Here is a 22,128-nt window from a genome sequence, read left to right as displayed (position 1 = left end):
AGGCTGCAGTGTGAAAAGAAACAAAATGGATGACCGCTCCAAGTTCACATCAGCATGGCTTTGGAACTCACCAAATTAGAAAAGATGTTTATTGGAAAGCCATTAACCTAATCAAGGAATGGCACCGACCCTCCGCACAGACACATGTATGAGGAGAAGCCAATCAGGAACAGCTCTGGAAATAATACCCAATCTTGAGGCTCTCTGAGAAACAATGGCCATAAGGAGTATAATAATACAAGCAAGGATTACTGGGTCTTCTCTTCTCCTTAGCACACGGCAAAAGCAGGAACTCCCTTTCCAGACAAAGCAGCAGGCTGTGTGCTTTGCAAGAGGGAAGTGAAGTATACCTTTTTTTTAATTGTAACATCATGGTATCTATTGTATCCGCTGAATTTGGAACTAAACTATAGAACCAGTGGGAACCTGTTCAACCTTCGTTGCCTCCAGGCCAGATCCAAGACCGTCCCATCCTCTGTCGTCGAACTACAGTACGCGGATGTCTGTGCACAGAGGCTGAACTCCAAGTCATCGCCAAGATCTTCACCAAGGCGTACGAAAGAATGGGTCTTACACTAAATATCCGTAAGACAAAGGTCCTCCACCAACCTGACCCCGCCACACAGCACTGCCCCCCAGTCATCAAGATCCATGGCTTGGTCTTGGACAACGTAGACCACTTTCCATACCTCGGGAGCCTATTATCAGCAAGTGCAGACATCGCCGACAAGGTTCAACACCGCCTCCAGTGTGCCAGCGCAGCCTTTGGCCGCCTGACGAAGAGAGTGTTCGAAGATCAGGCCCTCAAATCGAGCACCAAGCTTATGGTCGAGAGGGCTGTAGTGATAACCACCCTCCTGTATGGCTCAGAGATGTGGGACACAGATAGACATCACCTGCTGCTGGAGGGCCATCAACTCAGTCAAAGACGCTCTTTGCTCTTGCCGAAACTTGGTCTTCCAGAGCAAGGAGATGTCCACGTCTGCGTGTTGCAGACTGGCGCAATCAAAGATCCAGGATTACGTGCTGAGGGACGCACTTAAAATTGGTGCAGCCGCCGCAAAGGCACGGTGGGGAAGGGCCACAGTTTAAAGCCCTTCTGCCACGGTGAACCCGGGGGCAGGAATCAGTACAAAACTCCCCTCGGGCCATACTTGTAACTTCTTTTTTGTGTACATGGAGCACCATGATTTGTAAACACCTATGTAGTGCCATGTACAATGCAAGGTCTGTTTCGTAATGCACGTTGAAAAGAAAAAAAATGTAAATGTATCGTCACCCATTCCGTGTAATGTATAGTGACACATGTAATGTAATTTGTTGAATGTACTACAAGATATCCCGTATTGTACCAAATTGTACTTGAAATGAAAAGCAAGGAAATGCATCGAACGGAACTGCCATCAGCACCCAAATGTAGTGTGTGGGATGGCTGACCGCAACTAAACGTACTGAACTGCTTTTGAATGTACTGTACAAATTTTTTATATGAATAAAGTATATTTTGAAATTTAAAAAAAATCAGAGACGTGGGACATATACAGTAGATACCTCAAATCGCGGGAAAAATACCACCAACGATGCTTCCGCAAGATCCTGCAAATCCCCTGGGAGGACAGATGTACCAACTTCAGTGTTCTCAATCAGACCAACATCCCAGAATCGAAGCACTGACCACACTCGACCAGCTCCGTTGGGCGGGCCACATTGTCCGCATGCCGGACACAAGACTCCCAAAGCAAGCACTTTACTTGGACCTCCTACACGGCAAGCAAGCCCCAGGTGGGCAGAGGAAACGTTTCAAGGACACCATCAAAGCCTCATTGATAAAGTGCAATATCCCCACCGACACCTGGAAGTCCCTGGACAAAGATCGCCTTAAGTGGAGGAAGAGCATCCGGGAGGGCGCTGAGCACCTCGAGTCTCGTCGCCGAGAGCATGCAGAAAACAAGCACAGGCAGCAGAACGAGCGTGCGGCAAACCAGACTGCCCACCCACCCTTTCCTCCAACGACTGTCTATCCCACCTGTGACAAAAACTGTAATTCCAATATTGGACTGTACAGTCACCTGAGAACTCACTTTGAGTGGAAGCAAGTCTTCCTCGATTTCGAGGGACTGCCTATGATGATGATGAATTAAGTAGATCCATAAGATAGCTTCGGACTGCTGTTCCTCTGATAGATGTGGTGTGTGTTTTAAAACAATTTGGAATAGTTTATTAAAGAATCGTTCTTGCTGTCAATTTAATGACAGAGATTTAGAAATCTTAAGATAGTAAGGCAAAAAATATAAAGAATTGAAAAAGAATCTATCGAAAGTAAGGCACAGCAGTTAACTGGACCTGGAGAAACACAAATGAACCAACGGATCAGATCAAAGCTCTGCAGTTGTAGCACACCAGTCGTGAATGGTGGTGCACAATTAAACAATCAGCGGGAGGAGGAGGTTCCAGTACAGCATGTGTTGTGGCATCAAGGAGCCCTGGTAAAACTGAAGTCAATGGGAATCAGGGGGAAAACTCTACACTGGCTGGAGTCATATCTAGTATAAAGGAAGATGGTTGTGGCTGTTGGAGGTCAATCATCACAGCCCCAGGACATCGCAGCAAGAGTTCCTCAGGGCAATGTCCCAGGCCCAACCATCTTCAGCTGCTTCATCAATGACCTTCCCTCCATCAGAAGCGGGGATGTTCACTGATGACTACAGAGTGTTCGCTTCCATTTGCAACTCCTCAGATAATGAAGCAGTCCATGCTTAGGCTGATAAGTGCAAGTAACATTCGTGCCACACAGGGCAATGACAATCTCCAACAAGCGAGAGTCTAACTGCTTCCCCTTGACATTCAAAGAAATATAGAAACATAGAAAATAGGTGCAGGAGTAGGCCATTCGGCCCTTTGAGCCTGCACCACCATTCAATATGATCATGGCTGATCATATAACTTCAGTACCCCATTCCTGCTTTCTCTCCATACCCCCTGATCCCTTTAGCCGTAAGGGCCACATCTAACTCCCTTTTGAATATATCTAACGAACTGGCCTCAACAACTTTCTGTGATAGAGAATTCCACAGGTTCACAACTCTCTGGAGTGAAGAAATTTCTCCTCATCTCAGTCCTAAATGGCTTACCCCTTACCCTTAGACTGTGACTGGATCAACTGGGCTTGTATTCACTGGAGTTAAGAATGAGAGGGGACCTCATAGAAACATTTAAAATTCTGACGGGGTTAGACAGGTTAGATGCAGGAAGAATGTTCCCAATGTTGGGGAAGTCCAGAACCAGAGGTCACAGTCTAAGGATAAGGGGTAAGCCATTTAGGACCGAGATGCGGAGGAACTTCTTCATCCAGAGAGTGGTGAACCTGTGGAATTCTCTACCACAGAAAGTTGTTGAGGCTAATTCACTAAATATATTCAAAAAGGAGTTAGATGAGGTCCTTACTACTAGGGGGATCAAGGGGTATGGCGAGAAAGCAGGAATGGGGTACTGAAGTTGAATGTTCAGCCATGAACTCATTGAATGGCGGTGCAGGCTAGAAGGGCCGAATGGCCTACTCCTGCACCTATTTTCTATGTTTCTATCTTTCTATGTGACCCCTGGTTCTGGAATTCCCCAACATCGGGAACATTCTTCCTGCATCTAACCTGTCCAATCCCGTCAGAATTTTATATGTTTCTATGAGATTCCCTCTCATTCTTCTAAATTCCAGTGAATATAAGCCTAGTCGATCCAGTCTTTCTTCATATGTCAGTCCTGCCATCCCGGGAATCAGTCTGGTGAACCTTCGCTGCACTCCCTCAATAGCAAGAATGTCTTTCCTCAGATTAGGAGACCAAAACTGTACACAATATTCAAGGTGTGGCCTCACCAAGGCCCTGTACAACTGCAGTAAGATCTCCCTGCTCCTATACTCAAATCCTCTCGCTATGAAGGCCAACATGTCATTTGCTTTCTTCACCACCTGCTGTACCTGTATGCCAACTTTCAATGACTGATGTACCATGACATCCAGGTCTTGTTGCACCTCCTCTTTTACTAATCTGTCACCATTCAGATAATATTCTGCCTTCCTGTTTTTGCCACCAAAGTGGATAACCTCACATTTTTGTCTACATTATACTGCATCTGCCTTGCGTTTGCCCACTCACCTAACCTGTCCAAGTCATCCTGCAGCCTCTTAGCATCCTCCTCACAGCTCACACTGCCACCCAGCTTAGTGTCATCTGCAAACTTGGAGATATTACATTCAATTCCTTCATCTAAATCATTAATGTATATTTCAACAGCATTGCCATCACCAAATACCCCACTATCAATATCCTAAGGGTCACCACTGACCAGAAATTTAACTGGACCAGCCACATAAATACTGTGGCTACAATAGCAGATCAGAGGCTGGGTATTCTGTGGCAAGTGTCTCACCTCCAAACCCCCCCAAAGCCTTTCCATCATCTACAAGGCACATGTCAGGAGTGTGATGGAATGAATACTCTCCACTTACCTGGATGATTGCAGCTCCAATAACACAAGAAGTTTGACACCATCCAGGACAAAGCAGCCTGCTTGATTGGCACTCCCTCCACCACCAGTGCAACGTAGTTCCAGTGTTTACTATCTATAAGATGCATTGCAGCAATTCGTTAAGGCTTCTTCAACAGCACATCCGCCACCTAGAAGAACAAGGGCAGCAAGCGCTTGGGAACAACAGCACCTGCAAGTTCCCCTCCAAGTTACACACCATCCTGACTTGGAACTATATCGGTGTTCCTTCATCATCGCTGGGTCAAAATCCTGGAACTCCCTCTCTAACAGCACTGTGGAAGTACCTTAGTCACAGGAACTAAAGCGGTTCAAGAAGGCAGCTCACCACCACCTTCTCAAGGGCAAATTGGAATGGGCAATAAATGCTGGCCTTGCCAGTGACGCCCACATCCAAGGAATGAATAAAAAAACGCCAGGTCTTTAAAGAATTGAAAGAAGCAAGTTTTCAATGCGTCATTGAAAGATATTGCGACTTGGTGATTCAACTATTATGCTGCAAAAGGAATAATATATAGAATTATAAAGAAATTCAAACATGGAAACAGGCCAATAAGTCCAGGTTGGTGTTTATCTTCCACACGAGCAGTAGTCCTAATCCCAAGTTCCCATATCCCTTTTATTCCCCTTTCCTTCAACCACCTATCTAATCTATTCTTAAATGTTGGCATAGTTTCTGCTTTAATTATTAACACATGTAGTGAATTCACAGCTTAATAATCCTCTGTAATAAAGCTTCTCTTGCTCTTTGTCATAAATCACTGACATTTAAACTTATATCTGTGTTCCATTGTTCTAGACCCCTCCAATCACTAGAAAGAATCAGTTTCTATATGTTCTGTCCAATCCCTTCATAATTTTAAGTACTTGCATCAAATTACCACTTACTCTCCTCTGTTCTAACAAAAACAACTCCAATTATTCCAAATCTTTTTCCGTATTTATATTTCACCATACCAGACAGCATCCTAATGAATCTGTGCTGTACCCGCTGTTCCCGCAACATTCTTCCTATAGCGGAGCCCAAAGCCACACACAATACTCCAATTATGGTCTCACGAAGGTTTTACATAGATTTATCATTACATCTCAACTTTTATACCCTATACCTTTTGCCATATTACATTTGTTTTCATTATGGCCTTATCCATACGAGGTGGTCCATTCAATGTCTTGTGAATCCAAACACACAAATTGATCTGTTCTTCCACATCACCCAGCTTTCCACATTCTTACTAATTCGATGGAATGTTTTTGAAGAGGTTATCAAGTTAGTGAATGAGGGCAACCCATAGACATTATCTACCACGACTCAGAAATCCTTTGATAGGGTAACTCGCAAGACTCTACAAAATAGGATCTTGTGGAATTCGTGGTAATCTGCTGTGGTGAATGAAGAATTTGATAAATGCCCGTAGGCAGAAAGTTGTCGTCAATGGATTTGGATCTTCTGGGGAGACTGGTTATCAGTGAGGTCCCACAGGGATCGGTGTTGGGTCCTCTGTCTTTACTATCTTTATTAATGACCTAGATGTACTGATATGTAATGATATGTAAGTTAGTGGACGATACAAAGCTATGTGCGAGTGTTAGGACTGTAGAGGATGTTCAACTACTGCAAGCCAATCTCAATGTGTTGGGGGAATGGGCCCGTGTTTGGCAAGAACATAAGAAATAGGAGCAGGAATAGGCCATTTGGCCCCTCGAGCCTGCTCCACCATTCAATATCATGGCTGATCTGATCATGGACTCGGCTCCACTTCCCTGCTTGCTCCCCATAACCCTTTACTCCCTTATCGCTCAAAAATCTGTCTATCTCCGCCTTAAATATATTCAATGACCCAGCCTCCACAGCTCTCTGGGGCAGAGAATTCCATAGATTTACAACCCTCAGAGAGAAGAAATTTCTCCTCATCTCAGTTTTAAATGGGCCGCCCCTTATTCTAAAACTATGTCCCCTAGTTTTAGTTTCCCTCATGAGTGGAAACATCCTCCCTGCATCCACCTTGTTGAGCCCCCTCATTATCAAAAAGATCACCTCTCATTCTTCTGAACTTCAATGAGTATAGGCCCAACCTACTCAACCTATCCTCATAAGTCAACCCCCTCATTTCCGGAATCACCCTCGTGAACCTTCTCTGAACAGCCTCCAATGCAAGTATATCCTTCCTTAAATATGGAGACCATAACTGCACGCAGTACTCTAGGTGTGGCCTCACCAATACCCTGTACAGTTGTAGCAGGACTTGTCTGCTTTTATACTCTATCCCCCTTGCAATAAAGGCCAACATTCCATTTGCCTTCCTGATTACTTGCTGTACCTGCATACTAACTTTTAGTGTTTCATGCACAAGGACCCCCAGGTCCCTCTGTACTGCAGCACTTTGCAATTTTTCTCCATTTAAATTATAATTTACTTTTCTATTATTTCTGCCAAAGTGGATAACCTCACATTTTCCCACATTATATTCCATCTGCCAAATTTTTGCCCACTCATTTAGTCTGTCTATATCCCTTTGCAGATTTTGTGTGTCCTCCTCACAATTTGATTTCCCGCCCATCTTTGTATCATCAGCAAACTTGGCTACGTTTCACTCAGTCCCTTCATCCAAGTCATTAATATCGATTGTAAATAGTTGAGGCTTCAGCACCGACCCCTCTGGCACCCTACTAGTCACCGTTTGCCAACCGGAAAATGACCCATTTATCCTGACTCTCTATTTTCTGTTAGTTAGCCAATCCTCTATCCATGCTAATATATTACCCCCAACCCCGTGAGCTTTTATCTTGTGCAGTAGCCTCTTACGTGGCACCTTATCGAATGCCTTCTGGAAATCCAAATACACCACATCCACTGGTCCCCCCCTTATCTACCCTGCAAGTTATATTTAACCTAGAAAGGTGCAATGCCAGGCACGTGGGCAAGTCTTATACTAAATATACATACGCCTTACCAGGAACAGAACTGAAGCCAGTCGTGAAGGAGAAAGATCTGGATGTTACAGTGCAGCAGTCTCTACAGGTTCACGACCAATATTTGGTATTTGGTTGCATTCGCAGGACATTACACTACTAAACAAACCATGCCATTTTATCCTTGTTCAAGATTTTGGTTAACCCTCATTTGCAATACTGTGTCCAGTTTTGGTCCCCTTGGATTGTGGGGTATATTGAGGCTTTGGAAAAGATATAGAGGAGGACTACACGACTGATTCCCAGTCCCACCTTAGCTACCCAAAAAGGCTTAAAGAGCTGGGTCTGTATAGAGAAGTGTAGACTCAGGCGATTTGATCGAGGTTTATAAAATAATGAAGATACTAAATTGTGTTTACATGAACAAATTATCTTAACTGGATAGATCAGGGAGGACCAGGGGGGGTCACTGTTACAATTTACGCGAGGGCAGAACTATGTTGGATGTTAAGTGGTTCTTGTTTGCCCAGAGAATAGTATACTTACAGAACAGGTTGCCAGCTCGTGTGGTGAAATCTGAATAGCTGTACACCTTGAAAAGAGAACTGGACCCGTTTCTGGCTAGGGCAGATATCATGGGGCTGAAATTGCGGTCGGAGGCTTCCCGCGGGCAATTGCCTCCTGAAACATTTCTACGCAAATACCTCGTGATCCGGGAGGAGCGTGGGATTCTGGTGGAGAGGCCTTCCCTTCCCACGCTGCGAAGTGCGCTTCCGTCCTCCAGGTTCCCACGCAGAAGATGCAGTCACGTGTGACTGCTCAGCCAATCAGGTACAGTATTCCACAGCTTTCCCATTAATAGCAATGAGAACTCCGTATCTAAGAGTACGCAGTGCTATTAATGGGGGAAAAAAACAAACACACTAATAAAAAATTAAAAAATAGACCTCACATAAATAAAATTAATTGAAATTAAAGTTAATAAATGCCTTAGAAAAATAGCAATATTTTTCCGATTTTTTTAAAGATTTGTAATTCGGGTTAAAAATAAAAACTTATTTTAGTGGGAAGACTTTTTAAAACAATAAAATGTGTTTATTTAATTTTATATATATTTGTGCATGTTATTAAACACTTACGCCTGTAAAAGTAGGCTATGCGCCTGCTTTTTCAGGAGCAGGAGTTTTGAGGACATTTGCTGGGCAAATATGGGCAAATACCGCAATCTTGCCCTTGCAAATGTCCTCGCACCCGAGATGTGGATCATCTGTCAAGCTCCAACTTTACAGATCTGAAAAGCCGGTTTTCAGCACATGGCATTGTGCGCTGAAAACCGACTTTTCTGATGTCTTCCCGGGTCCGTAGACACTCCGTACTACAAGAGGTAGATACCTGCAATATAAGCCAGGGTCAATGAGGACTTGTTTCAACCTCCTAAAAAGGACAGAGTAATTTTCCAAATGCTTATTCGCTAATTGCCTGAGTTTTTATCTCCAAGAGGGTTACATGGCTCCAGGTGGGTCTGGAGTGCCTGTATCATGATGCACAAGGCATCACAACTGTATGGGACAGACTAAATGGACTGGCTGATCTGCTCCTGTTCAAAATTTTCATATGCTCATATTACCTTTCTTCTTTACCGGTTATCAGCCATGGCTCAGTGGGGAGCACTGTTGCCTTGGAGGTTGTAGTTCAAGTCATCATCATCATAGGCAGTCCCTTGAAACAAGGATGACTTGCTTCCACGCCAAAAAAAGATGAGTTCACAGGTGTTTCGATGAAGGACCTAATATTCCAGGTCCTGAACTACATCCTGAAGGGTGGAAGATGCCTATGCGTGGATTTTTTTTAACATGTGGTGACCGTTGCACACCAGCCACCACACGGGCTTGACAGAGCTAGGTCTTGGTCCAGTGGCAAGGATTAACCAAGACGACTGGAGGCTAGCTCTGCTGCACGGACCTAGTGCACACACATATCGCAGTGTGGGCTAGCCTGTGCTGCCCTGGGCCCCTTGCCCCCGAACTCACGCCTCTCCTGGGCCCCTCCACAGTCTCTCGCTGCTCCTTCGCCTCGACCTCGCCGCTCCTGCTGTATCTGCCCATGATCCAATCCCCAACCTGGATCTTGATGACGTCACTCTTCACTGCTGTTGCAGCTCGTGCTGCTCCCTGAAGTGGTATGCCTCCACGCTGCTCCTAGGTGCCGCACCTCCGCTCCTTTTATGGCCCCGACCACTCCAGGAACTTGAGCACAAACATCTAGACTGACATTCCAGTGCAGAACTGAGGGAGTGCTGCACTGTCAGAGGTGCCGTCTTTCAGGCGAGACATTAAACTGAGGCCCAGTCTGCCCTCTCAGGTGGACGTAAAAGATCCCATGGCACTATTTTGAAGCAGAGCAAGGGCGTTATCCTCGATGTCCGAGCCAATATTTATCCCTCAATTAACATTACTAAAAAAGATTATCTGGTTATTATCATATCGCTGTTTGTGGGAGCTGGCTGTACACAAATAGACTGCCGCATTTCCTACATTACAACAGTGACTACACTTCAAAAGTACTTCATTGGCTGTAAAGTGCTTTGGAGCTTCTGGTGGTCGTGAAAGGCGCTATAGAAATGCAAGTCCTTCTTTCTTTCAAATGTATCAACATATATTTACTGACATTGAATTTCATCTATCATTTTTCCCCATTCCACCAGCTTATCAATGTTCCTTTGCAGCTTTCTCAGAATTATTTCTTATGCCTCCTAATTTAGCAAATTTAGACACTGATCGGTTTCTCCCTAAATCTAAACATTTGATATACAGGGAAACGAAGCGATCCCCAGAATATAAGCCTGTGGGACATCGCTACCCACTGCCAACCCAGTCGGAGAAACTGTCCTTTACTCCAACTCGGTTTCCTCCCTTCTAATCAGTTTTTAAATGCAATTTGCTACATTGCCTCTAATTTCATACTCCTTAATCTTCTCCAATAGTCTCACATGTGCTATCTTGTCAAAGGCTTTCTGAATGACCATGTGCACCAAATCCACTGCATTTTCCCACCCACCATATATATAATCTGCTCAAATAACGGCATCAATTTGCCAGGCAGATCTTCCTTTCTGAGATCGGTGTTCCATTTTTAATGAAAGACTCCAAAATGTTCCCTCTCTCAGAATTAACTGGTCTCCAATTACTCAAGTTAGCTTGGTCTCCCCGTTTGAAAAATGGGTCTTACATTGGCCAATCTCTTGTCTACTAGCACAAATCTACTCTCAAAGAACTCTGAAATATAATTTCTAGGGCTGTGCCACTTCTACTCCCATTTCCCCTCAGGATCTTTGGGTCTATCTCAATCAAGTCCTTCTTTGGCTTAACTAACTTCCTTAATAATTTATTTTTATTTATTATAGAATCTCTCAATCATCATCACATCAGTGGAAAGGGTTGGATGACACGTGGAGCTTATGACCGAGGGCAATAGGGCATGCTAGAGGATGAACCAACAACAAATGTAACGCAATGAGAGGTCCTTCAATAATCATGAATGCAATGTTTGATGGAAGACCAATGGTAACTTGTTTAGAACTTTACAACGTTGTACCCTGTCAAAGGCTTTGAAGGTGACCATGTTTCTGCAAAAAAAAATTTTGGTCTGTTTTGCAGCCAATAGGAATCAATGGGGTGATATTTCTCAGCATCTTTCATATTTGTGGTTTTGCAAATGGACACATTTTTTGTTTTAAACGCAGATATATTAATTTTTTCCTTTACAATACAAAATAATATGACTACAACTGATGATTAAAGCAGTCAATAATTCCATTGCATTTTTGAAACAAAAACCTGACAGATCATACTTTGTGAGAATTGTTGTGGACATTGCAATGGATTTATGTGGACATCATAGGCTAATTACAATGGCCGTAATTATGGGTGCGTACGAAGTGTGCCCATAGGGGCAAGGGGCAGCGCAAGTTCCGGGTTTAGGCATATGCTGCACATAAAACCCGGAACTTGCGATCTGTGAAGAATTCTCTTGACAGATCTGCCGCACCCTCAGGAAAAAGGGCCTCTGTGGACAGAGAGTTAGGCTATTTGCCCAACTTCTGCCCAGCAAATGCCCATAAAATTCTTACGCCTGGTAAAGGCAGACACAAGGCCTGCTTTTACCAGAGTAAGAGTTTGAAAGAACATATTTCCATGTTTTTTAATTCATTTAACCATTGAAGCACATGTACAATAAAGGTAAGGTTATTTTTAGCCCCATTAAAACATTTACATTCATTTTTCAAAAAAATTACATTATATAATATTCTAATTAATTTTAAATATGTAATTTTTTTTTAAAATTTAAATGTATCTTTTATGTGATCCCCATTCATGATTATGGGGATTCCGTGCACAGAATCCCCAAAGCATGAATGGGCATTCCCTTCTTTGATTGGTTGGGCAAGCTCACGTAATCCCAAGGGCGCTTGTGAACAGCATGCGCCCTGGGATACATGGGCCTCTACGCAGGCCTATGCATTGAGGTCCAGGACCACAGGTCGCCGTGAATCCCGAGACAGAAAATAAGTTTGTAGATTTTTTGCTGGTCGGAGGCATCCGCCCGCGGGAAGCCTCCGACTGCAAATTCAGCCCCATAGATAGCATATGCCATTGTAATATGCCATTGGCTATAATGCAACAAAAATGATATGCATTCTACAGCTTAGACACTTCTTACACATTTGGTTTAGTCCCAGACACAGTCTGGCCCATTGCAGAAGAGATAAACAGTCCTGGCACTGAACAGATCTGTATCGACATCAATCCATTTGAGGCCATGGTGATTATTGACGTCAACACATATTGGCTCTGTACTGAATAGCTCCAGAGCTTGGTCGTGCCCTGTGTATAGAATAAATAAAAACAATGGCTAGCAATGGCCTTCCTTTTGCTTTACTTGACATATTCATGATGTAAATGATTTCTTAACTTCTGTGTTCCCATGCAATATAAAAATGTTTTCTCTCATTCAGAAGAGGGTGATCCCTTGGGTAAAACTAAAAGTATTTCTTGGGGACTGGGATCTTCCATTTAAAATCTTCTTCCTTGCTTGATAATTAATGGGGCTATAATTCTGCCTACGGTGTGATCTTGACTCATTGCAGATGATCGCTTTACAATAAGCAAGGGGTCAAACTTAGTACCCACGCTGAAATGAAAATACTTCACTCCAGGTACAGCTCATCATCATCATAGGCGGTCCCTCGAACGAGGATGATTTGCTTCCACGAGAGTTCACAGATGTTTCAATGAAGGGCCCGATGTTACAGTCTTGAACTCCAGTTGAGGGGGTGGAAGATGCCTGTGCGTGAATTTTTTTAGCGTGTGGTGACCGTTGCACATCAGCCACCACATGGGCTTGACAGAGCTAAGCCTTTATCCAGTGGCAAAGGTTAACCAGGACGACTGGAGACCTGCTCTGCTGCATGGACCTAGTGCGCACACATATCGCAGTGTGGGCTGGTCCGTGCTGCCCCTGGGCCCTCGGCTCTTCTGGACCCCATACCCTCATTCGCTGCACCTCCGCCACAATGTTGCAGGGCCAGGCGTGCCAGCTCAATTTATAGCCCCGACCTGCGGTAGTGTTTTCACACAGGTCGGGGTGGCCCACAATGTTCCAGGGCCCGGTGCTCCAGCTCTATTTATAGCCTGACCTGCGGTGGTGTTCTCACACAGGTCGGGGTGGCCCACAATGTTCCAGGGCCCGGTGCTCCAGTTCTATTTATAGCCTGACCTGCGGTGGTGTTCTCACACAGGTCGGGGTGGCCCACAATGTTCCAGGGCCCGGTGCTCCAGCTCTATTTATAGCCTGACCTGCGGTGGTGTTCTCACACAGGTCGGGCAGCCCACAGAGCACGGGAAGAATGACCGCAACTTCAGGATTTACGCATTAGGCTGCGCATCTGCAAAATCCTGAAATTGTGGTCAGTTTCAAAGGCGGAAGGACGCCAAGCACTGCCAGTCAGCTGTCATGAGGACTGCAATTTCCGGGCCACTATGAAGCTTAAACTTAAAAACGATGTGCTGGAAAGATAGCCAGCTGGAGATTAAATAAATTTTTTAAATGTTAGAATTCTTGAAATACATCCATTCTTTTCATTAAAAATTGAAATACTATACCCTCATGATCTTGAAAATGAAGAATAGCTGTCCTTTCAAATCTTTTGACAGTGAGTTCTGCAATTTTCCCACCACCGATGCGTTTGGTATTTGAAAAGTACAAGTTCAGGGAGTCATCGGTGAGACTCGGATCAATTCCTTCTATCTGCACACTAGTTGTCTTCTCCAAACGGAGGGCTGTGATAACATTGTTTTCAAATGGCTTCTGACAATAATTCTGCTGAAAGGATTTAATCCTGGTACAGCTGAGCAACCAGTGAATCGCAAACCTTATTTCAAGTACTCTATTGCTACATATTATGCAGACTTGAATTGTTTTTGCTGCCCCATATAATAGAGAGTTAAATAAAACAAAGTTGTGCATAGAAGGAATAAGAGTGGTAACCAATGAAAAGAAAAACCTTCAGACTTTTTTGGCTACATTTGAAAGCCTCAATTGTTTGTGGCACATTCTATACTAAGATAGGTAGGCACATTCCATGCAAGTTTGATTCTAAGCTTCATTTTTGTTTCTCCGAAACCTGTTGTGCACAAGATTTCACTCCATGCGTACTAGTTTTGATAATCTTAACATGTTATGTACATTAGGATTTCACACCAATTGCGATATACATTTCATTTTCTTTGTTTCTATGTATCTATGTTTCTGCCGTGTTGTTGGAACAGAATATAAAATTCCACTCACCAGTGATGTTTTCTGCATGCTCTGGTTAGGGTTCAGCCGTGCCATCCGTGCCTCATAAGCAGCTTTTAACTTCTGGTTCTGTCTCGATGCTTCTTCCAATGGAGTAAGTTCCCTAAATTGGTAATTATAAAACTTTAAAAAAAAAATTTGTCACAAATTAGTAAAACAATGAGGCAGCTTTGCAGCCTTTGAATTATTAGGAGGAGATAATACAAGGGGAAAATCTCCTGTTTTTATCAAGCAATATATTTTCTAGTATATGAAACCATAAAGTGGGTAATTTAGTGCATTTAAAATATAAGGTACACATTTAATGGCTGATTTTTTTTTTTTAAGTATCTTTTTCTGTATTGTGGGGGTTAAGTTACATCTTCTGAAACAAGGTGGAAATGATAGTAATTTGATAACTGTTACCTCAGCTTTTTAAACGCGGAGGCAAATAAAATAAAATACTCCCCATGTTTGACATGGTTGGATTCCTCAAACAACTTAATTCCTTACGTTGACAGCTGCTCACCTATTCACAACTATATCAACGTCTATCAGAAACTTGGCAGCCTTTCAGAATCTGCCACCATGTCTACTATCAGCCGTGTGGCTTTAGCACTGCTTTAAACGTTTCCAGGGAAGGTTTGGGCCATAAAAATTACATTCTATGATTTGTTTAAAACCACAAATTTGCAAAGTTGTGAAGCACAACTGCAGTGCACATATTCTAAATGCTAGGTAGCCTCATCCAATTTTATAAAAAATGTTTCAAATCCAAAATTAGAATTAGAGTGAAATTGAAAAGTAACTGGAAATGAAGTATATTTCTTGAACTATACTCTTCTCTTCTTTTCTTTCTAGGCAGTCCCCCGGAGCCGAGGATGACTTGATTCCACACTAAAAGGAGTTCTAAGGTGACTGATGAGACCAATGCAGAATCTACAGTCTGTCACAGGTGGGGCAGATGGTAGCTGGTGGGACGGGTGCTTCATTTGTCGTACGCTCCTTTCGCTGTTTGTACTTGGCTTCTGCGTGCTCCCAGCGAAGAGACTCAAAAAATGTTCAACACATTCTCGGATACTTCTCCTCCACTTTGAGCGGTCTTGCGCCAGGGATTCCCAAGAGTCGGTGGGGATGTTACTTTATTCAAGGAGGCTTTGAGGGTGTCCTTGAAGCGTTTTCTCTGTCCTCCTGGGGCTCGCCTGCTGTGCCATAGCTCAGAGCAGAGTGCTTGTTTCTAGAGCCTAGTATCGGGCATATGGACAATGTGGCCCGCCCATCGAAGCTGATCGAGTGTGGTCAATGCCTCGATGCTAGGAATGTTGGTCTGAGAGAAAAATCCGACGTTGGTGCACCTATCCTGCCAATTCATTTGCAGGATTTTGCGGAGGCAGCGTTGGTGGTACTTCTCCAGTGCTTTGAGGTGCCTACTGTACATAATCAATGTCTCTGAAGCATATAGGAGGGTGGGTATCACTACTGCTCTGTAGACCATGACCTTGGTGCCAGGTTTGAGATCCTGGTCTTCGACCACACTTTTCCTCAGGCGACTGAAGGCTGCACTGGCACAATGAAGGTGATGTTGGACCTCCTCATCGATATCTGTCCTTACTGATAGTCGGCTCCCAAGGTATGGGAAGTGGTCCATATTGTCCAAGATCTCATCATGGATGTTGATAATCAGGGAGCAGTACTGTGTGGTGGAGGTAGGTTGGTAGAGAACCTTTGTCTTGCTAATGTTTATTGTAAAGCCCGGACTCTTGTACACTTCAGTGAAGGTATCAACGATGTTTTGGAATTCAGACTCCAAGTGTGCACAAACGCAAGCGTCATCTGCATATTGTAATTCAACGACAGTGATTGGAACAACCTTGGATCTGAACTGGAGGTGTCAGAGGTTGAACAATTTCCCACTTGTCCTGTAGATTAGCTCCACTCCAGTGGGGAGTTTGTTAAAGGTGAGATGAAGCATTGCAACCAGTAAGATTGAGAAGAGTGGTTGTGTGATGATACAGCCTTGCCTGACCCCGGTCTGCACTTGCATTGGGTCTGTGGTGGATCCATTGGTAAGAATCACAGCTTGCATGTCGTCGTGAAGCAGGCGGAGGATGGTGACAAATATTTTGAGGACAACCCAATTTGAGAAGGACACTCCATAATCCCTCACTGTTGACAGAGTCGATGGTCTTTGTGAGGTCAAAGAAAGCCATCGGTGGCCGTGCCTTCAGCTGCTTGGGCCCTAAGCTCTGGAACTCCCTCCCTAAACCTCTCCGCCTCTCTACCTCTCTTTCCTCCTTTAAGACGCTCCTTAAAACCTCTTTAACCAAGCTTTTGGCCATCTGCCGTCATTTCTTCTTGTGTGGCTCGTTGTCAAATTTATCTGTTTTGTGAAGTGCCTTGGGACATTTTACTACGTTAAAGGCGCTATGTAAATAATTGTTGTTGTTGTTGGTGCTGCTCCCTACATTTTTCATGAATTTATCGCGCTGTTAAGATCATGTTCGTTGTGTCCCTTAGTGGGCAGAATCTGCATTGAACTGGCGTACAGCTTTACTGGATCCCAGAAACCAAACACTTACGGTGTTCAAATTTGAAGAATGCAAACAATAGTCCCACGGTACTGAGTTGGTTGAAGAATCCAGCAGTGAATCCAAAAGCTGAAATCCTGGTTAACACTGAAACCTGCCCCTCATAATTGGGTGATTTTTCAATTGATCTTCGCTGGGCTGCACCAAGGGAGCACCAGGTTTGTTAGCAGGCTTTGAGAATATTGGAGAGTTCCCTGATGACTGGAGCATGGGCTACATTTGGACAGTTGCTCATGGAAAACTTAACATTTTATTCCTATCAAGATTTAAGAACATATGAGTTAGGAGCAGGAGTAGGCCATATGTTCTGCCATTCAATAAAATCGTGGCTAATCTTTGACCTAAACTCCACCGTCCCACATTATCCCCATATCCCTGATTCCCCTGGAGTCCAAAAATTGATCCATCTCAGCCTTGAATATACTCAACAATTCAGCATCCACAGCCCTTTGGGGTAGAGAATTGCAAAGATTCACATTTGAAGACAGAGAGGAAATAGCCAACAATCATTCTCCTCCTGAAGCACACAAGATGAAGGACTATTTCATTGGCATACATTTGATGAAGCATGGAATTTTATGGCAAAACACTTGAAAGTGATTTTGATAACAATACTATGTTGTACCCACATAACATGCTGTCTTTTCGATCAAATTATGAATAAAAGCCATGAGGCAATTTTGCAATCCTGCTCTGCCACCGGGAGCCACGCTCAATGGGTGGCAGAATCATGGCCAACTTGTAACCTCATCTCTGATCTGCTTCCCTTTGGGTGTGGCAACCCTGCTGAGGGCGTGGAATTTCTCTTTACATTCGCTCATTCTAACCTTTTGGTCATTAGTGTTTCTGGAATCTGCATTTTTTGGAAGACTTCGGGAGATAAAAATGAGGTACCGGTGCCTCCCCCATCAGAGACGACTCTGCGATGACTCGGTGTGTATGAAGGCTTGGTGACTTGGCTTGTTGCAGGTTTACATTCCACTTTACCTATGAGACATACAGCAAAAAGCAATGAGTAATTTTCACAGCTCCCTGTAGGGTATATTTTCCACTGTGTGTAAAATTAAAGAAAAGCTATTTAACCAAATTGTTACTGGTGTCTAATAAGAATTTAGTAAATTCATTTTTCTTTAACTTTACACAAGGTGTAAATTTACCCTCCATCATATACAATAACCATATAGAAATAAATGCAATGTTACAGTGTAAACAAGCTTTTAAAATATCAATATAATGCGCAATTTGTGTGATCAATGGAAAGGTTGTATTTATACAAAGTGCTAAATACGAAAAAACACCAATTGTATTGCAGCATTTAAGTTGTGCCTGCTGTAATAAGAACATAAGAAATAGGAACAGGAGTAGGCCATAGGGCCCCTCGAGCCTGTTCCGCCATTCAATAAGATCATGGCTGATATTCTCTGCCCAGGGAAGCAGTTGAGGCTAGCTCACTGAATGTATTCAAATCACAGATAGACAGATTTTTAACCAATGAGGGAATTAAGGGTTATGGGGAGCGGAGTCCATGGCCAGATCAACCATGATCTTGTTGAATGGCGGAGCAGGCTCGAGGGGCTAGATGGCCTACTCCTGTTCCTAATTCTTATTTTTATGATCATGGACTCAGCTCCACTTTCCCACCCGCTCCCCATAACCCCTTATCGTTTAAGAAACTGTCTATTTCTGTCTTAAATTTATTCAATGTCCCAGCTTCCACAGCTCTCTGAGGCAGCGAATTCCACAGATTTACAACCCTCAGAGAAGAAACTTCTCCTCATCTCTGTTTTAAATGGGCGGCCCCTTATTCTAAGATCATGCCCTCTAGTTCTCGTCTCTCACATCAGTGGAAACATCCTCTCTGCATCCACCTTGTCAAGCCCCCTCACAATCTTATATGTTTCGATAAGATCACCTCTCATTCTTCTGAATTCCAATGAGTAGGGGCCCAACCTACTCAACCTTTCCTCATAAGTCAACCCCCTCAACCCCGGAATCAACCTAGTGAACCTTCTCTGAACTGCCTCCAAAGCAAGTATATCCTTTCGTAAATATGGAAACCAAAACTGCACACAGTATTCCAGGTGTGGCCTCACTAAACCTTGTATAGCTGTAGCAAGACTTCCCTGCTTTAATACTCCAGTCACTTTGCAATAAAGGCCAAGATACCATTGTCCTTCCTGATCACTTGCTGTACCCGCATACTATCCTTGTGTGTTTCATGCACAAGTATCCCCAGGTCCCTCTGTACTGCGGCACTTGGAAATCTTTCTCTATTTAAATAATAACTCGCTCTTTGATTTTTTTCTGCCAAAGTGCATGACCTCACACTTTTCACCATTATACTCTATCTGCCAAATTTTTGCCCACTCACTTAGCCTATCTATGTCCTTTTGCAGATTTTGTGTGTCCTCCTCACACATTGCTTTTCCTCCCATCTTTGTATCGTCAGCAAACTTGGCTACATTATACTCGGTCCCATCTTCCAAGTCGTTAATATAGATTGTAAATTGTTGAGGTCCCAGCACTGTACAAAAAATTAGATCATAAATGCTGCCCCCATTTTTTCTGTTACTCTCTCCACAGATGCTGCCCAACCCGCTGAGTCCAGCATTTTCGGCTTTTATTTCAAATTTCCAGCATCTGCAGTATTTAACTTTTGGAAGTTGACTGGTCGCGCCCAAATTCAAAATGGAGACCACAACTCATCTATCTCAGGAGAACACAAACATATACAAAAGTTAAATACTGAGATGGCAAACCTGCTGAGATTTCCAGCATTCTCTGTTTTAACACAAACATATAGATAAGCCTGGATGCAGAAGCTTGGTTCTTGCAGATAAACAGACTATTGGTCCTTTGAAGAACAATGTGTATTTTATATGTCGACTCCAGCTCACTTCAATTGTTGGCAGGTATGCAAGCTTGCAGATAAATGGATTATATACTAAATGGCTGAATTATTAAGGGAGCTTTGTTCCAAGAGAAGCTTAGATTGTACATTGTTTAAAAACATTGACAGGTATATGAGGACTGGACAAGATTTGATCTCAATAATCTCAAGCAAATGGACTATAAAGAGCCTTGCTTTATGTCAAACCAAAGTTCGTCCCATGTTTTTCAGCTATACCGCATGAGGTAGCTAAGAGGGCTCCATGGAATCATCTTCCACATAACATCCCTCAGAGACTCAGTCAGAAACTACAGGAATGAAACAGAAATAATTTGGATAGTCTCTTTTGTTTTTAAGCAATTTATGTCGTGTGTAGGACTAGTATTATACTTTTTGGTTGCTTGCTGTATCTAAAATACTTCAGCTCATAATCTTATTTGTAAATGAATCTGTTCATTAGTTTTAGCCTTACACTTTGGTCTGGTGCTGTGGTACTTACTGGTTTTTGGACAAAAAAGAGAATGTTGTGGGCATCCCTCGTGCTCTCTAGTGTGATATACTATGTTTAAGGGGTATTTAGTAGTCATGTAGCATGTTATCCCACCTCTGGCATATATAAAGACTGTGGATTTTGGTTAATAAGAAACTTGCTGTGTTTATGGAAACCTTTTTGTTGTGAACGCAACTTAAAAGTGTTAGGAGAAAGCCTAGAATATCTTCTTTTTCAAGTGTTTCTTCTATTCAAACTGCAAGATTTATCCAAATGCAAGGCTTGTAACCAATCAAAAACCAGAGTTTGGAAAGTAGCCTTTAAATCACTCCATTCTAATTTTTGTGATTCATAAATGATTACATTTTTGTTTACACTGCTAAGTACATAAAGTTTACAATTCTCAGTGGTGATCCTGTATCTGGAAGGCTTGTGAGGAAAGAAAATTCAGATTAGTACCCATTATCTTGTTCGCAATACGAATTAAACCAGGTTTAACAGAAGCCAAGGAAAAGCTTTTTGTTTGGCACTATGATTTTTTTGTTGTTTGTGCATTTCTATATGATGTTAACAACAGTGTATTAATGCCTCTCCATTACAAGGACTTCCTATTCCCATCTCTGAATCATCTGTCTTCATCCCAGCCTCAGCCCATCTGCCACTGAAATGCTCATTCATGCCTGGTCACCTCCAGCCTTGGGTATTCCAATGCTCTCTTGGCTAGCCTCCTATCCTCCACCTTCCGTAACCTTCAGATAATTCTGCTGCCATATCCTATCCCACACCAAGTCCCGCTCACCCATCACCTCTATCGCCACTGACCGATGTTGATTCCTGCTGCCCAATGACTTAAAATTCTCATCCTTGTGTTTTGCCATTTCCGATCTCCATAACTTCCTCCTGCCCCACAGCCCTTCCCCCAAACTCTATTCCTCTGGTAGATCTCCCCCCTCCATCCTTGTGGCAGCCTGTGGCTCAGTGGGTAGCACTCTTGCCTCTGAGTCAGAAGGTTGTGGGTTCAAGTCCCACTCCAGACACATGAGCACATAAATCTAGGCTGACACTCCAGTGCAGTACTGTCAGAGCTGCCATCTTTCAGATGAGATGTTAAACCAAGGCCCTGTCTGCTCTCTCAAGTGGACGTAAAAGATCCCATGACACCATTTCGAAGAGGAGGAGGGGAGTTATCCCTGGTGTCTTGGCCAATATTTATCCCTCAATCAACATAACAAAAAAACACAGATGATCTAGTCATGATCACATTGCTGTTTATGGGAGCTTGCTTGTGCACAAATTGGCTGCCGCGTTTCCTCCATTACAACAGTGACTACACTCCAAAAAGTATTTTATTGGCTGTAACGCACTTTGAGATGTCTGGTGGTCGTGACAGGCGCTATATAAATCCAAGCCTTTCTTTTCTTTCAACAGGTGGTTGTGCTTTCAGTCGCCGAGACCCCATGTTCCATAGTTCTTTCTATAACCCACTCCTCTACACTCCATTGAGATCCTCCTTAAAACCCACCTCTTGAACCAAGCTTTTGTTCAACCCTCCTAATTATCTCCTCCTTTGGCTTGCCATTTATATTTTCGTTGTGTCTCCTTGAAATGCCTTGGGATGTTTTTTCAATTTTAAAGTTACTATATAAATGCAATTTGTTGTTGTTTGTGGACATGTTGCAGTGAAATTGTCCTGTTCTTTGAAGATAAATAATCCACCATGAAATATCAACTACAAGTACCCACCGAGTTTAGCAGCTGTGGTTTTAATTCTTTCTAAGCATTGATCAGCCAACTTCAGCATCTTTTGCACTTCAGGTGTTACCAGCTCCTTCTCATCTGCAACAAAAACATGATTTAGTTTAAATGCGTTG

At 43.2% G+C, this 22,128-nt stretch overlaps 1 protein-coding gene across 1 annotated transcript in view; it reads right to left on the bottom strand.

Annotated features, from left to right (window-relative positions):
* vps9d1 (VPS9 domain containing 1) overlaps positions 1-22,128 on the bottom strand; it is a 104,369-nt gene that overhangs the window by 72,836 nt on the left and 9,405 nt on the right. The window contains exons 3-5 of the mRNA XM_070898223.1: positions 22,001-22,093; positions 17,705-17,864; positions 14,302-14,413 (exon numbers count right to left, since the gene is read on the bottom strand). Of these exons, the coding sequence (XP_070754324.1) occupies positions 14,302-14,413; positions 17,705-17,864; positions 22,001-22,093 (365 nt within the window). The remainder of the gene's footprint in view (positions 1-14,301; positions 14,414-17,704; positions 17,865-22,000; positions 22,094-22,128) is intronic.

Source organism: Pristiophorus japonicus, chromosome 13 (assembly GCF_044704955.1).
Source record: "Pristiophorus japonicus isolate sPriJap1 chromosome 13, sPriJap1.hap1, whole genome shotgun sequence".
Lineage (NCBI taxonomy): Eukaryota > Metazoa > Chordata > Chondrichthyes > Pristiophoridae > Pristiophorus > Pristiophorus japonicus.
Note: the sequence above shows the minus strand (reverse complement) of the source record. Positions and strands in the feature narration are given on the sequence as shown.